This window comes from Ambystoma mexicanum, chromosome 4p (genome assembly GCF_040938575.1).
Source record: "Ambystoma mexicanum isolate Mex_15411 chromosome 4p, UKY_AmexF1_1, whole genome shotgun sequence".
Classification (NCBI taxonomy): Eukaryota; Metazoa; Chordata; class Amphibia; order Caudata; family Ambystomatidae; genus Ambystoma; species Ambystoma mexicanum.
In genome coordinates this window covers 736,377,497-736,393,182 of record NC_090927.1, presented here as the reverse complement: position 1 = coordinate 736,393,182, position 15,686 = coordinate 736,377,497, and the positions used below count along the sequence as shown (strand labels likewise).

The window sequence follows — 15,686 nt, the reverse complement described above, 5'->3', positions numbered from 1 at the left end:
AGCTGAGCTTTAGAAAGGTGCTGGGAACTGGCTGCAACCACCGACGGACACGTCGGAGGACATCTTGCTATCCCTGCACACCCTGATTTTCAGAAATAAGAACAAGGATGCCTTTGCTTCCGGTGGACGATCCAGCGGCGCCTGGACCGTCGGGAAGCCCTTCACCCAAGCGGAGGCGAGTCCATCCGCCCCCTCCTCCGAGGGACGAGACAGAGATGGCGAATACGGGGGATGGACGACGACGGGGGGGGCGGACGACGACGGCAACGATGTAACCGATCTCCCGTCGCCCCCACCCCGGGCTTCTCCCCCTGACAAAATTGGCTCATTTCACGCCATGATCGCTAGGCACTCAGAGCTTTTTCACCTATGCCCCGAGGAGCAGAGATTCCTTTATCCGTGACGAGAGGCCAAGAGGAAGACCGTGCTCTCGGTCCCACTGTTGGACGACATATGGGACGAGGGGCTGGCCCACCTGAAGAACCCATCCTCGGCCCCGGCAAAGAGATACCGGTACGAGAAGAAGTACCGGGTCTCAGACTTGGCATAGCTGTCTCCGGACTCAGTGGTCTCCGCGGCGGCCAAGAAACAATCTGCTCGGACGACGGCCTCGACTTCCACTTCCCCGCCGGACGGCGAGGGGAAGAAGCTGGATACCATGGGATGTCAGGTCATTTAGTCGGCGGCGACGAACATTAAGGCGGCCAACGCTCTCTATCGTCGCCCCCCCTCCTGGACTTTCTCCCAGATGACAAGTGGGCAGAAGCTCTTGAAATCTTACAAGAATGCGAGGTGGCTTTGGACCACGCCATCATGGTGGCCACGGACAACGTCGACACTGGCTTCCGCCAGATGGGCAACAGCGTTTGCCTTCGCCGGCGTGGCTGGCTCAGGGCAACCGACTTCCGTCAGGACATACAGACGAGGGTACTGGAGATGCCCTTCAACGGCAACAACTTGTTCGGCAAGGCGGTGGACGAGTCGCTGCAGGCCATCAAGGCAGACATCGAGACGACCCATGCCTTGGGCACGCAACATCAGCGACGGCCGTCCTTTCGGACCTCCGGAGGCAAGTCACAAGGTACCTCCAAAGGATTCGGCGGCAGCTCTTCGTCATGCCGTCAGGTGGCCCGTTCTTCGTCGCAGGAAGACTACAGAGGCCGCAGCAAGGCCCGGTGGACATAGTCATCGCCAAGGGGACAAGGTGGTAAGGCCTCGGCGAAGCAGGACTGAACCGGCCGTGACTTCGGGCTCCCACCCAAGCACCCCGGTGGGAGGCCGGCTGGCGAACTTCTTTGGTGTGTGGAAATCCATCTCCACTGACAGTTGTGTGCTGGATGCCCTGGCCCACGGACACACTCTGGAGTTTCAAAGGAAGTGTCCCCGTTTTCCACCAGTGGCCAGGAATGAAAACCACATTCCACAACTACTTCTGGAGGTACGAGCGATGTTGGAAAAGGGCAAGATAGAGCTTGTCCCGAAGAGGCTCTGGGGCTTCGGAGTATACTCTCGGTACTTCCTCGTCCGAAAGCAGACCGGCGGCTGGCGGTCCATCCTAGACCTCCGCCGCCTCAACAAATACATAAAATCCCAGAAATTCTGGATGGTCACCATTCAGCACGTGCTGGGACAGCTGGAAGAAGGGGACTTGGAGGATGCCTACTTCCACATCCCCATACACAAGGGACATCGAAGGTTTCTGCGCTTCGTGGTCGAAGGGCAGCACTATTAGTTCAAGGCCTTGCCCTTCGGTTTGAAGTCGGCACAAAGGGTCTTCACCAAGCGCCTGGCGCCGGTGGCAGCACGGCTGCGCCTGCTTGGGATCCACGTCCACCCCTATCTGCATGATTGGCTCATCCGAGCGAAGTCAAGGGAACTCGCCGTCGATCACACAGTGAGGACCGTCCGCCTGCTCACGGAACTGGGGTTCTCGATAAACTATGCAAAGTCCTGCTTGGTGCCATCGCAGTACGCTCTGTTCCAGTGGTGCGGCTGGCTTCACTGTCGGAGGAGAGGATAAAAGCCATCCTGGGCAAGGTACAACGGCTGTTGACCATGGAAGTTGCCAGTGTGAAGCCCATCAAGTCCCTGCTCGGCATGATGTCGTCATGCATCTACCTCTTTCGTCTGTGCAGGTTGCGGATGCGACCGTTGCAGGAGTTCCTCGATGGCCGTTGGATACAAGTGGCGGGAAGCTTCAAAGACAAGATCGCCCTCAACGAGACTTTCCGTTGAGCGAGTTCAGGCACCCGCATGGATCTCGCGGCGGGCATGGGGTTCCAGAACCCAGCGCATCGGGAAACGGTGACGACGGATGCCTCCCTGGAGGGATGGGGCATGCACACCAGAGATCTCCACGCAAGAAACCTTTGGCACCTGGAGGAGAGGTCGCTGCACATCAACGTCCTGGCGCTCCGGGCATGTTTTGGGCCCTCAGGTCCTTCCTTCCGTCCCTTAAGGGCAATGTGGTACGGGTCTTCACCGACAACACCACCACAATGTTCTACATTCGGAAGCAGGGGTCACCAGATCCCTGGCTCTCCAGGGAAGCGCAGGATCTGTAGCACTGGGCCATCTCCCAAGGGATGTTCCTGGTACCTTTTCACCTGGCAGGAGTGAAGAACACCGTCGCCGACTCATTCAGCAGGGAGCTGCGATCTTGTCACGAGTGGGAGCTTTGGCAAGATCATGTAGATCTCCTCCTATTCTGTCGATGGGGCAATCCCCAGATCAATCTGCTTGCGACCACGACGAACACCAAGTGCCGGAGGTTTGCCAGCAGGTTTCCCCAGCCGGGGAGCATGCGGGATGCATTCTCCTTCCCCTGGGATGGCCTGTTCCTCTATGCATTCCCACCGTTGCTGTTGCTTCTGCGACTCATCAATCAACTTAGACGGTCCCGGTGCATGATGATCCTCGTCGCACCGGCGTGGCGGAGGCAGATATGGTACCCGGACCTTCAGGACATGTCAGCGTCTCCTCCAGTCAAGCGTCCGACGGACGCTTATCTTCTCGCCAGGTAAGGAGGTGCGATCCTGCATCACTACCCAGGTTCGCTGAACCTGCAGGCCTGGCTCCTGCAGCACTAGAGTTCGGAGGCTACGATATCCCTGCGGACTGCAAGGAGGTACTTGCCAAGGCGAGGGCTTCCTCGACTTTAAGTGCTATGGACCTAAATGGAAGAGGCTCTCTGTCTGGTGCCATGCACAAAAGATCAACCCTCTACTGATTACACCCCCTCAAGTGCTGTTGTACTTGTTGTCGCTGGCCAAGGCAGGGCTGGCACATGCCTCCATCACAATTCATCTGGCGGCTATCTACCGCTATACCAGAACTCCGGGGCGGTCGTCGCTGTGGTCTCATCGCCTGGTGAACGAGTTCATGAAAGGACTTTTCCACTTTTTCCCCCGTCAGTGAAGGCTCCGGTCCCGGCGTGGGAGCTCAATGTGCTGGCTAGGCTCCTGGGTCTGCCATTCGAGCCTTTGCATTCGGCGCCTCTGAAATTCCTATCGTGGAAGTCAGTGTTTCTTGTGGCCATCACCTCTGCATGAGTGGGAGAGCTACAGGCTCTCTTCTGTAAACCTCCGGACCTGACATTCCACGAGACGATTGTCGTGCCGAGGATGCACCCCTCCTTCATGCCCAAGGTGCCGTCGAATTTCCATCTCAACAAGCTTTTGGTGTTGCCTGTTTTCTTCCCGTCGCCTTCGTTGCCGGCTGGGAGGACTTTGCACTCACTGGATGTGGCTAGAGTGCTGAAGTTCTACGTGGACCGCACAGTTTTCAGAAGACATCACAGCCGTTTGTGAACTTTGGCCTTGTGAACCAAGATGGCTCTCCGGCTGCATCACGCACTGTCACTGGTTGGCAAACCGACTGTTAGCTGGCTGTCCGAGAGCCCATTTGACCAGAGTGATCGCTGCTACTACGGCGTTGCTGTCTGGTGTGCCCCTGCTGGACATCTGCAGGGCTGCTACGTGGAGGTCGATGCACACCTTCACAAAATTCTACTGCGTCGACTGGGATTCCAGGGAGGAGTCCAGAGTCGGCCAAGCAGTTCAGCGCAACCTGTTTGCTTGAAGGTGAGCCTGGCGATGAGGTAAGAGATGCTTAATGTTGAGATGCTTAATGTTGAGCTTTGCCACCTCCCGTGGTTGTGCATGTGTGTACTGCTATGTATTCTTCATTCATGAGCATGTGAATCCAAGCCAGACCCCATGCTGGAAAAGGAACAAGTTACTTACCTGTAACTGTTGTTCTCCAGCATGGGTCTGGCATGGATTCACATGCAAACCCTCCCGCCTACCCCTCTGCGGCTCTTCTCTTGGTCCTACTGCCACTTTACCTGCTACCAAATCTGAAGATGGCTGCCAGATGAGGGGCTAGGGCGGAGGGCAGTCATTGGCTGGGGCAGTATGACCCAGAGACCAGTGAGTGCTTGTTGGGAGAAAGACAGTTCAGAAACAAAACTGAAACAGATTTTTTTCTTTAGAGGATTCCCAGCCTGACGACATGGAATATTCATGAGCATTTTAATCGATGCCAGACCCATGCTGTAGAATAGTTACAGATAAGTAACTTGTTGCTTCCTCCTCAATCGGGAGAAATTGGATATGTCCCGAGCAGGAGACTGGACTTTCTAGTGTTTGTGGTTGACGCAAGGAAGAAGATATTGGAACTTCCAGCGAGGAAGATGAGATATCAAGGAGGAGATTGGTGCGTGCCTCAGGAAGGTAGTCCTCTCCCTCCGCACTCTAGCAAGGATGGTAGGGTTGCTAGCATTTTCTATTCAAGCCATATTTTCGGAGCCTCTCCATTCCAGAGCCCTGCAGAGACTAAAGATCAGGCATTTGCAGCAGGTTCTCAGATATCGGAGGATTTCACCAGATCAAGAGTCCAGGACAGAATCCCAGTGGTGGCTGCAAAACATGAAGACATAGAACGGGTGTGCCATTTTCAGAGACAGACCAGATCTGACCATGGAATCGGACGCAAGCAGAGCAGGCTGGGGGTCCGGTGCAGCACCGTAGAGACAGGAGGCAAATGGGCACCAGAAGAGCTATATCTTCATATAAACTGTCTAGAACAATTGGCTGGGTGCTTTGATGAAAGCATTTACGAAGGACAAGGCGAACTGCTGCATCCTCCTGAAAATCGACAATATCTCAGCATTTCGGTACAAGGCCCAGACTCCTAGCAGAGCTAGCAAAGGACTTCTGGCATTACTGCCTGCAGACCGGGATATCCGGCATGGCACAGTATCGTATTTAGCTGGCGGACTCCATTGACTGGAAGCCCGACAGGGTTCTTTACAATAGTTGAATCATTTATGGGGTTCTATCCACCTAGACCTTTTTGTTCATCCAGGCTGAAACCACAAACTTGCAATTTCTACAGCTGGACACTAGATCTGAGCGCATTAGGGACTGACGCGTTTGTGCATTGCTGGAACAGAACCCTGCAGTATGCGTTCTCTCCCTTCGTAATGTTGAGCGGAGTTCTAGCAAAGATTTGCAGAGAGAAGGCTGGAGTAGTAGTTATGGCGCCTTTGTGGAAGTCTCATTCCTGGTTTCCAATTCTGATAGAACTTTCCTTGGTTTCCCCGGGCATTCTACCATAGGGGCGAGACCTGCTCACGGACCCAGCTGGGATGCATCAGCCACTCAGTGTGAGGGATACCCTGCCATTGGTGGCTTGCAGGGTGTCTGGAGGAGATTATCTATGCTTGGCATTTGGAGCAAAGCTGCTCATCTTATCACTGATTCGTGGGCTCCCTCCACCCGCAGGAACTATTACTCTGTGTGGGGCAAGTAGGACTGGTGTAGGGGATGAAGTATGCATCTTGTTTCTGCCCCTGAAGTGTTTATTCTCAAATTTTCTAGCCTCTGTCTTGGAAGACAGGAATACGTTCAGGACGTTAGGCATCTATTGGTCAGCAATATCAGCTGGGAACCTGACTTTCGACAGCGCACTGCTAGGAGATCTCCCAGCCGTGGTCTGACTCATGCAGAACTACAGGATTGGAGAAGGACTGTTGGATTTAGTTGCTAAAAAATAAAGTTGTTTTGGTTTTCAAACGTTTAAATGTTGAAACTGCTGAAGTGTTAAGTTTAAGAAGTTGAAGCACAATGCCCGCCTCTGTCTCTTTAATAGAATAAAGACTCCCTGGTCTGTAAGCTTGGGTAATCTTCATTGGCACTGTGAAGGGGAAACTTGTTGCCATCTGTCTTTAAGAGGACCCAAGAGCAGGCTCGTTTTTTCACTATCCCCACACACTGTTAAGAAATTCTTATGGGGATTGTGCAACCTTTTTACAGCAAGCCAATTTTTTTGTACTATGTGGGGTTTCAAATTAGTTTGGACATTCTCATGGGAGCTCCTTTTGAGCCCCTGCTTTCATGTTCTTTAAGGTTGCTCACCCTTAAGGTAATCTTTTTGTGTAGCCGTCTCTTCCAAAAGACTGGTGCGCGAGCACTAGGCGTAAAGTTAAACCACCATACTTCCAAGGAGAAAGTTACTTTGCGAGTGAGACTGTTCTTCTTCCCCAAGGTTTTTTTGGTCTTTCATCTCCCTCAGAATATCCAGCCTGCTGTATTTTATCCTCTGCCTCACCCCTACCAAGACTGAGAGGTTCCATCACCTGGACCCTGTGTGGGCCAAAGCTCTACTACTTCGCTTGGATGAGGGACGTCAGGGTAGCAGACCAGCTTTTTTTATAGGTTATGCCGGTAGTTGTGCTGGCAAAGCTATTACCAAACCGACCCTGTCAAGGTGGATCATCCTCTGCATCTGGGAGTGCTATGATCTGGCACGGAAGGATGTGCTTAAGGGTCTCTGGCTTCATTCAACCAAACCACTTGCTGCCACCTCTGCCCTGCTGAGGTGTGGGTCCGTATTGTGGATTTGTGACAAGCAGCCATGTGGGTCATTCTGCATGGGTTTCCCAAACATTACTGCTTCAACTTTTTCACCACTGCTTGCTTGATTTGGTTAAGCAGTGCCCCAGAGTGTTTCTGGTCTAGGTGGTGTCTTGGCGCGTTCTTCGCTCTTCCAGATTGATGTTCTTTTATGGCACCCTATCAAAAATGAGGAATCCATGGGAGGAAATAATCTATTAGACTAAAAAAGGACTTAACTCCAACCCTACAGATAATGGGTGCATCAGCCTCTTTTACTATCTAAAAATAGGCATATGCTCCCAAAAAATACAAATGGGGAGTAAAAATACTCCCAATAAAAACATGGGAAATAGATACGTAGGAGCTTATGCTCTTGCTTTCACCCAAACAGATCCATGGATATGTTTGGACCAGTAGTTAATGTAGTACCACAGGAAGAAACAACTAGAATTATGAAAGAGGTCAACTGTATCTTTTAATGTGGATGAATAACTTGGTGCAAAGAAGTATTTCTCACACAAATCATCTTTCTGTTTTACAATTGAACATATTTTTGCTTGTTTAAAAAAATGCTCCCATTGGGAACGGGACTCAGGTTTTTACTCCCTAAATAATCCTTTTATGCCCAACTTTCAAAAATAGGGAGTAAAATACTTCCACTTCAAAATCTTATCTGGAGCACTGTTTACCTCAATGTAATATTGTTTCTGATCTGATGGATGTTCCACAAATTAATTCCTCATTGCCCTCCCAACCTGCCCCTCTTGGCGGATAGCATGTGCACATCATCTGCCATGCTGTCCCTCAGTGTCTGATTCCCAAGGGAGAAAGGGTGGAATGGAGGTCATGGAGGGAACAGCTCCATATATACTTGCCCTGACGTCCAGCATGGCGCGCATAGGCGGCATCAAGCGGTTTCTAAAGTTGAATTTAGAAATGTTCCCAATAGCCTCGTTAGAAGATTCTAGAAAACACTCGAATGACCATATAACCCACCTTATGCTTACTCTATCCTTACACCACCACTCAACTAGAACACAGAGATACTATGACACCATTCGGTATAACTGTTCTCATACCAACATCCGTCACATACTCCACATCACTCTATGTAAACACTGCTGGTTACACACCCCCAGCCAGGCGTTCTCCTCAGGCCTAACGCAGCCACATCCGGTCTGGATAAATCCTGCCAGAACGAACACATACTCCTGACCCCTCAACCACCACACCTACCGCTAAGAAGCAGCTATTACACGAATACCACACAAGCTGCACACATACATGGTGCCCACACGCATCTTTGACTCTCTCTACTCCCTCTACTGATCTGAACTTCGGTTCCCAAGGGCGTTCAACCTACCAGCGCCTTCAGACCATACCAATGGTATATAAGGCGCTATATAAATGCAAAATAACAATAACAACAATAACAAAAAACATGACTGAGATAAATAATATGTTCTAATGGTTAACATTGGTCATACCTCTTCCCTTGGCTCGTTCTTGTTCCTTCAGTAAACTTGGGTCTGGATCCCACTGGCAGAGGCACAGTATGCTACTTCACAGATTCTCCTAGGAGCGCTAAACTACTATGTTGATAATTTGGCTCAGCATGACTGCATATTGATGTAACCTATTTAACTTTTCTCCATAACAGTGAGAGATCTATTGGGTTTATCCTGCTGCTTTTTATATACAGACATTTGCGAATTTCCTTAAATCCCTAAAACTAAGAAAATTACTTACCTGGTATACAGTACTGTAACTTTGTTTCCTGTGTGGTATTTTGATGCATTAATTTTGTTTCTTGTATAATCCTGTGATTTTATTCAACTGTTTGTGATATATCAATCCATTTCACTCATATTCAAACATATAAAGTGAGATTGTTTTGTGCTTATTAGGACTGCCGTGTTTTCATTGGTTTTAGAGGTGCGGGTTGTGTCTTTGGGAGACACACAATTTACTGTTATGCATTGCTGGACTTCATCTCCCTAGTTATTGACACCACTGCCACTCTCTCGTCTTGAACCTTTGAAAGTGGTTAATATGTTGCCCCACTAACTATTTTCCTCGCTGGTTTCAAGAGCATGTTGGGTCACTTAGAGAGCCTTTACTGTTTTCATATATAGTGTGTCTAACTTGCTAGTGCTTGTTTGACTTGTGGTTATTTACTGTAATACTTTAATTTAGTATGTGTATTTTTCAGTACATCTGTCTGCGTTGAAGCTTCAGTGCCAGATGACAATGAGATTGTCTATACATTACTGAAAATCTGTGAAGTGTAGCCTTCATGGAAGTGTAGTTCATGCACTTTTATGGCTTTATGAAAACACAAAACCGCTTCTAAATCCCCATCCCCCTCAGTGATGCTTCTGCTGCTTGACTTGATTTTATACATATCAATCCTTCTATTTTTCTCTCATTTACAGATAGCAGATCAAATGTTCTTTCACAGTGATTATCGGCCTTTGATCCGTGATGCTAACAACTTTGTCTTAGATGAGCAGACCCAGCAGGCTCCGCATCTCATGCCGCCTCCTTTCTTAGTGGATGTAGATGGCAATCCTCACCCAACAAGATATCAGAGATTGGTTCCGGGGCGTGAGAACTGCAGAGATGAGCATCTTATTCCTCAGATGGGTGTTACTTCCTCAGGTAGGGATGTAGTCACCCAATATACGGGTTTAGTTTTGTACATTGCTTCCTGACTTTTTGTGGGGTCTAAAGGATGTGTAGCTTGTCACGTGTCAATGTGTTATTTCGGAATTTAGTTAATAGTGTTGTATATAATTGTTAAAAAAAAGCAGTATAGATCAGGGGGTTGCATAATTTAGACACTTTTTGACTAAGCATGGTGATCTTATCTCAATAGGTACAATGGATTGGCTAGTGGGGAACATAGGCTTTTCATGGGCCTTTTGTATGGAGTTTTGTTTTAGTCCTAATTTTACTAGCAGCTTTCTCTGAATTGTATAATATGAACGCCAACAGTTCTCCAGCATGGGGTCTGGCATGGATTCACATGCTCATGAATATTCCCCGTCGTCAGGCTGGGAATCCTCGGCAAAGAAAAAATCAGTATCAGTTTTGTTTCTGATCTCTTTCTTAGTAGTAACCAATCACTGGTCTCTGGGTCATACTGCCCCCAGCCAATGACGGCCCTCTCCCTAAGCTCCGCCCCGGCCAGCGATCCTCAATTTTTACCGCACGCTCAAGTGTTGGGAGTCCTCGTGCTATAGCTCTCAAGCTTTTACTGCGTTTTGCGCTTTTTCAAAGAGATTGATCTAATTTTTCGGTTTAATCGAGCCTCAAGCTCCACCGTTTCTACTTCTGATCAACGGGGACCCGTTTCGGATTTATCTACGCCCCTCAAGGGTGAAGTTTTCGTCGAGTTACGCTTCTTGGAGGATTCCAGAAGTTTCTGAGGCGACCTTGTAAACGAGAAGAACATGGCCCAGGAGAAGGGAAGCTCGACTCCCTGCAAACTGTTCAGGATCTGCCCTGGATGCAACCTACAAAAGGAGGACGAGCATTCGAAATGCCTTTACTGCCTTCACGAGGAGAAAACGCACATGTAGAAGGACTGTGCATTTTGCTTTAACATGTCGGATTGGACAATGAGGGATCGCCGGATCCGTCTCTCCAACTGGCTGGAAGGCAAGAGCCCAGCAGGTGAGAAGAAGTCTGAGCGGTCTTCTAAGTCCTGTGAGGGCGCCCCGGCGACAGGGGCCCAACAGAAAGCAAAGCACTGCGAGTCCACAGGCACCGAGAGCGCTGAACAGTCGGGCTCCTCGGCTGCCAGGCAGGGCGCACCTTCACCGACGCCATCAATCGCGAGCCAGCGCTCTGGCTCGGGGAAGAAGAAATACGAGAACCCGGCTAAGCTTCTGGAGAGGCCCCGGTCGATCTCGGAGGTACATGCCAAGGGGGAGCGAGGCGGTGACCCTCCCCCTAAGGTGAAGGCCTCAAGCGCGCCCAAGGTGGTGAAGGCCTTGATTCACCTGGCTAAGGCCTCTATCGAAGGAGTCGCTGCGGCCCTGGCGAAGCCTGTGGAGGCTATCCCAGTGGAGGCGACCTCGGGGCCCAGAGTTTCCCTGCCTCCGCGGAGGGAATGCTCTTTTAAGCCCATCGAGAAGACCCCTGTGAAGACCCCGGTGGAAAAAGAGGGCGGGGTGGCGGTGGCCATTACAGACACAACCTCCGAGGAGGAACTAACCGAGAATTTGGAAGAGGCCCAGCCCCACGGGAGGAATCCCGAGGAGGGGGACGACGAGAGCGAGGGTGGCAACGACGACAAGGTTCCCGTGGAGGAATAACCGTCGCTCCTGGCACGCCCGTCGCAACCCCAGCCTCAGGACAACTCAGCAGCCATTTGACGGCAATCCAAGCCTTATGCACGGAGAAGCGGATAAGACTGCCCCGACGGACGACCCAGCTGTACCCGGTCCGTCGGGAAGCCCTCCGAACAAGAGGAGAAGAATTCATCCAGTGCCCCTTCAGCCCTCACAGCCTTCTCAGCCTTTGTCGCCTTCCCCGATCCTGAGGGACGACACGGGAACAGACACGGCCACGACAACGGCGGTGACGGCGGGACTGGCCTCCCGTCTCCGATTCCTCGGGCGTCCCCGCCCGACGAGATTGGCTCCTTCCACGCCATGATTGCCAGGGTTTCCGAGCTCTTTCAACTCTGCCCTGAGGAGAAGGAAGGCCTCCTCTACCAACGGCGCAACGCCAAAAGGAAGACGGTCCTCGCGGTGCCGTTGCTGGATGACATCTGGGACGAGGGACCTCCTCAAGAACTCGTCAAGTTCTCACCTGCCAAGAGGGACCGGTACGAGAAGAAGTACCGGGTCCCCGACACCGCACCGTTGTGCCTTAGTGCGCAGCCAACCCCGGATTCGGTCGTCTCAGCGGCAGCCAAGAAGAAAGCGGGGCGGGGGGGGTTGGCTTCATCCTCGACTTCCCCACCGGACGGCGAGGGAAAGAAGCTGGATGCCGTGGGACGAGGAGTCATCTCGACGGCGGCGACGAGGATTAAGGCGGCCAACGACCTAGCGATCGTGGCCCGCTACGACCGGGAATTGTGGTACAAGATCAACCCCCCTCTCCCCCCCGTTGGACTTCCTCTCGGGGCACAAGAAGGCAGACGCCCTGGCGATCCTGCAGGAGGGTGAGGTGGCATCGGACCACGCCATAACTGTGGCCACGGACATTGCCGACACCGGCTTCCTCCAGTTGGGCAACAGCGTTTGCCTTCGATGACAGGGGTGGCTCAAGGTGACGGATTTCCGCCAGGACGTGCAAGCCAAGGTTTTGGACATGCCCTTCGATGGGAACAATCTGTTTGGAAAGACTGTGGATGAGTCGCTGCAGGCCATCAAGACCGACACAGAGACAGCTCAGGCCTTGGGAGTTTTGCAGCAACGGTGGCCGCCCTTCGAAACTCCGGAGGCAAGCAAGGTGTCTCCAAAGGATTCGGCGGCGGCTCCTCGACCTACCGTCAAGCGGCCCGCTCCTCATCGCAAGAAGCCTACAGGGGACGAGGCAAGTCCGGTGGATCTCGCCATCGTCACCAGGGCGTCAAGGCCGTTTCCAAGCAAGACTGAACCGGCCTTCGAGTCGGGCCCCCGCTGAAGAACCCAGGTGGGAGTCCGGCTGACAAGGTTTGTCAGCATGTGGAAGTCCATTTCCACCGACCGTTGGGTGCTGGATGCACTGGGCCACGGGCACACCCTGGAATTTCTAAAGAAGTGCCCCCAAATTCCGCCCGTGGCCAGGAAGGAAAACAACGTCCCTCAACTGCTGTTAGAGGTGAGGGCAAAGCTCAAGAAAGGAGCCATCGAGCTCGTCCCAAAGAGGCTCCGGGGCTCCGGAGTATACTCCAGATACTTCCTTGTCAGAAAGAAGACAGGAGGTTGGCGTCCCATCCTCGACTTGCGTCGGCTAAACAAATACATCAAGGCACAGAATTTTCGGATGGTCACCCTCCAGCACGTGCCGGGCCAGCTGGAGGAAGGTGACTTCCTATCGTCTTTGGATCTGGAGGATGCGTACTTCATCATCCCCATCCGAAAAGGACACCGAAAGTTTCTCAGGTTTGTAGTCCAAGGGCGGCACTACCAGTTCAAGGCCCTCCCATTCAGATTGAAGTTGGCGCCCAGTGTATTCACCAAGTGCCTAGCACCAGTGGCGGTGCGGTTGCGCCTGCAGGGGATCCACGTCTACCGCTACCTGGACAACTGGCTCATCCGAGCAGGGACAAGGGAACTCGCTGTCGAACACACAGCAAAGACCGTCCGGCTGCTCCTGGGATTCTCCATCAACTTCCCCAAATCCCAACTGGTTCCGTCGCAGGTCGCGCTGTTTCTGGGAGCCAAGCTCCATACAGTAGCGCATTTGGTCTCGCCGTCGGAGGAAAGAACGCAGGCCATACTGGGCAAGGTACAGCATCTGCTTGCCGCGGACGTGGCCAGAGTGAGGTCCATCAAATCCCTTCTCGGGATGATGTCCTCTTGCATCTATCTGGTGTACCTGTGCAGGCTTTCGATGCGTCCTCTGCAGGAGTTCCTCGATGCCCGTTGGACGCAAGCGACAAGCAGCTTCGAGGACAAGATCTCGCTCAACGAGGTATTCCGCCAAGCAATTCGATGGTGGGGCACCCACGCGCATCTCGCCGCGGGCACAGACTTTCAGACCCTAGCATACCAGGTGACGGTGACGACGGATGCCTCCCTGGAGGGGTGGGGAGAGCACACCAGAGATCTTCACGCGAGAGGCCTGTGGCTCCTGGAGGAGAAGAGGCTCCACATCAACATACTGGAGCTCCGAGCAGTGTTCTGGGCCCTCAAATCATTCCTCCCATCCCTCAAGGGCAAGGTGGTGAGGATCTTCACCGACAACACCACCACAATGTTCTACATCCGGAAGCATGGAGGAAACAGATCCCCAGCCCTGTCTAAGGAAGCCCAGGATCTGTGGCACTGGGCCGTTGCCCAGGGGATGTTCCTGGTGCCTTTTCATCTAGCAGGGTTAAAAAACACCATCACCGACTCACTGAGCAGGGAGCTTCGCTCGTGCCACGAGTGGGACCTATGCCAGGATCCCGACGGCGACGAACTCCAAGTGCCAGAGGTTCGCCAGCAGGTTCCCCCAGCCGAGGAGCATGGGCGATGCTTTCTCGTTACCCTGGGACGGCCTGTTCCAGTATGCGTTTCCGCCGTCGCTGCTCAGGCTCATCAACCAACTCAAGAGGTCCCGGTGCAGGATGATCCTCGTCGCACTGAGGTGGCTCAGACAGATATGGTTCCCAGACCTTCTGGACTTGTCAGCGTCCCCACCAGTCAAACTGTCGAAGGACGCAGATCTCTCCAGAGAAGGAGGCGCCATTCTTCATCACTACCCGGAGTCGCTGAAGTTGCAGGCCTGGCTCCTGCAGCACTAGAGTTTGGAGGGTACGATATCCCGCCTGACTGCAGAGAGGTTCTTGCAAAGGCCAGGGCGTCCTCAACTCTCAAGTGCTACGGACACAAGTGGAAGAGGTTCTCTGTCTGGTGCCGTGCACAGAAGATTAACCTTCTACGGATTACAGCCTCTCAAGTGCTACCGTACTTACTGTCGCTGGCCAAAGCTGGACTAGCTCACGCTTCCATCAAGATGCATCTGGCAGCGATTTCCCGATACACCAGAACTGCAGGCCGGTCGTCCCTGTGGTCTCATCGCCTGGTGAAGGAGTTTATGAAAGGGCTGTTCCGATCGTTCCTGCCGGTGAAGGCTCCAGCCCCGGCATGTGAGATCAACGTGGTGCTGACCAGGCTCATGGGCCCGCCATTAGAGCCTTTGCATTCGGCTCTGTTGAAGTTCCTGTCGTGGAAGACAGCGTTCCTTGTGGCCATCACCTCTGCACAATGCGTGGGAGAGATTCAGGCCCTTTCCTGCAAGTCTCCATACTTGACTTTCCACGAGACAAGGGTGGTTCTGAGGACGCATCCCTCCTTCATGCCCAAGGTGCCGTCGGACTTCCATCTCAACGAGCCCTTGGTGTTACCAGTCTTTTTCCCGTCTCCTTCGTCGCCGGCCAAGAGGACTTTGCACTCGCTGGATGTAGCTAGAGCGCTGAAGTTCTACGTGGACCGCACAAACAGTTTTCGGAAGACATCACAGCTGTTTGTGAACCTTGGACCTGTGAACCAAGGGAAGACTCTCTCGAATGCTTCCATTTCCAGATGGCTCTCCGGCTGCATCATGCACGGTCATCGGTTGGCAAACCGACCGTTGCCCGGCCGTCCCAGAGCCCATTCGAACAGAGCGATCGCTGCTACCACGGCGTTCTTGTCTGGTGTGCCCCTGCTGGACATCTGCAGGGCTGCTACGTGGAGGTCGACGCACACCCTCACGAGATTCTACTGCGTCGACCGGGATTCCATGGAGGCGTCCAGAGTCAGCCAGGCAGTGCTGCGCAACCTGTTTGCTTAAGGTGAGCCTGGTGAGGAGGTAAGAAATGCTTAATGTTGAGTTTTATGTAATGCTTAATATTGAGCCTTGCCACCTCCCGTGGTTGTGCTTGGGTGTACTGCTATGTATTCTTATATTCATGAGCATGTGAATCCATGCCAGATCCCATGCTGGAGAAGGAACAAGTTACTTACCTGTAACTGTTGTTCTCCAGCATGGGTCTGGCATGGATTCACATGCGAACCCTCCCTCTCCTCTGCGGCTCTTCACTTGGTCATACTGCTGCTTTACATGCTACCAAATCTAAGGATGGCTGCCAGGGGTGGGGCT

At 52.5% G+C, this 15,686-nt stretch overlaps 1 protein-coding gene across 2 annotated transcripts in view; it reads left to right on the top strand.

The window, feature by feature from the left end:
* PHIP (pleckstrin homology domain interacting protein) overlaps positions 1-15,686 on the top strand; it is a 2,101,228-nt gene that overhangs the window by 617,216 nt on the left and 1,468,326 nt on the right. For both annotated transcript variants that reach the window (XM_069606291.1, XM_069606290.1), the window contains exon 17: positions 9,335-9,560. In XM_069606291.1, coding sequence (XP_069462392.1) covers positions 9,335-9,560 — 226 coding nt within the window. The remainder of the gene's footprint in view (positions 1-9,334; positions 9,561-15,686) is intronic.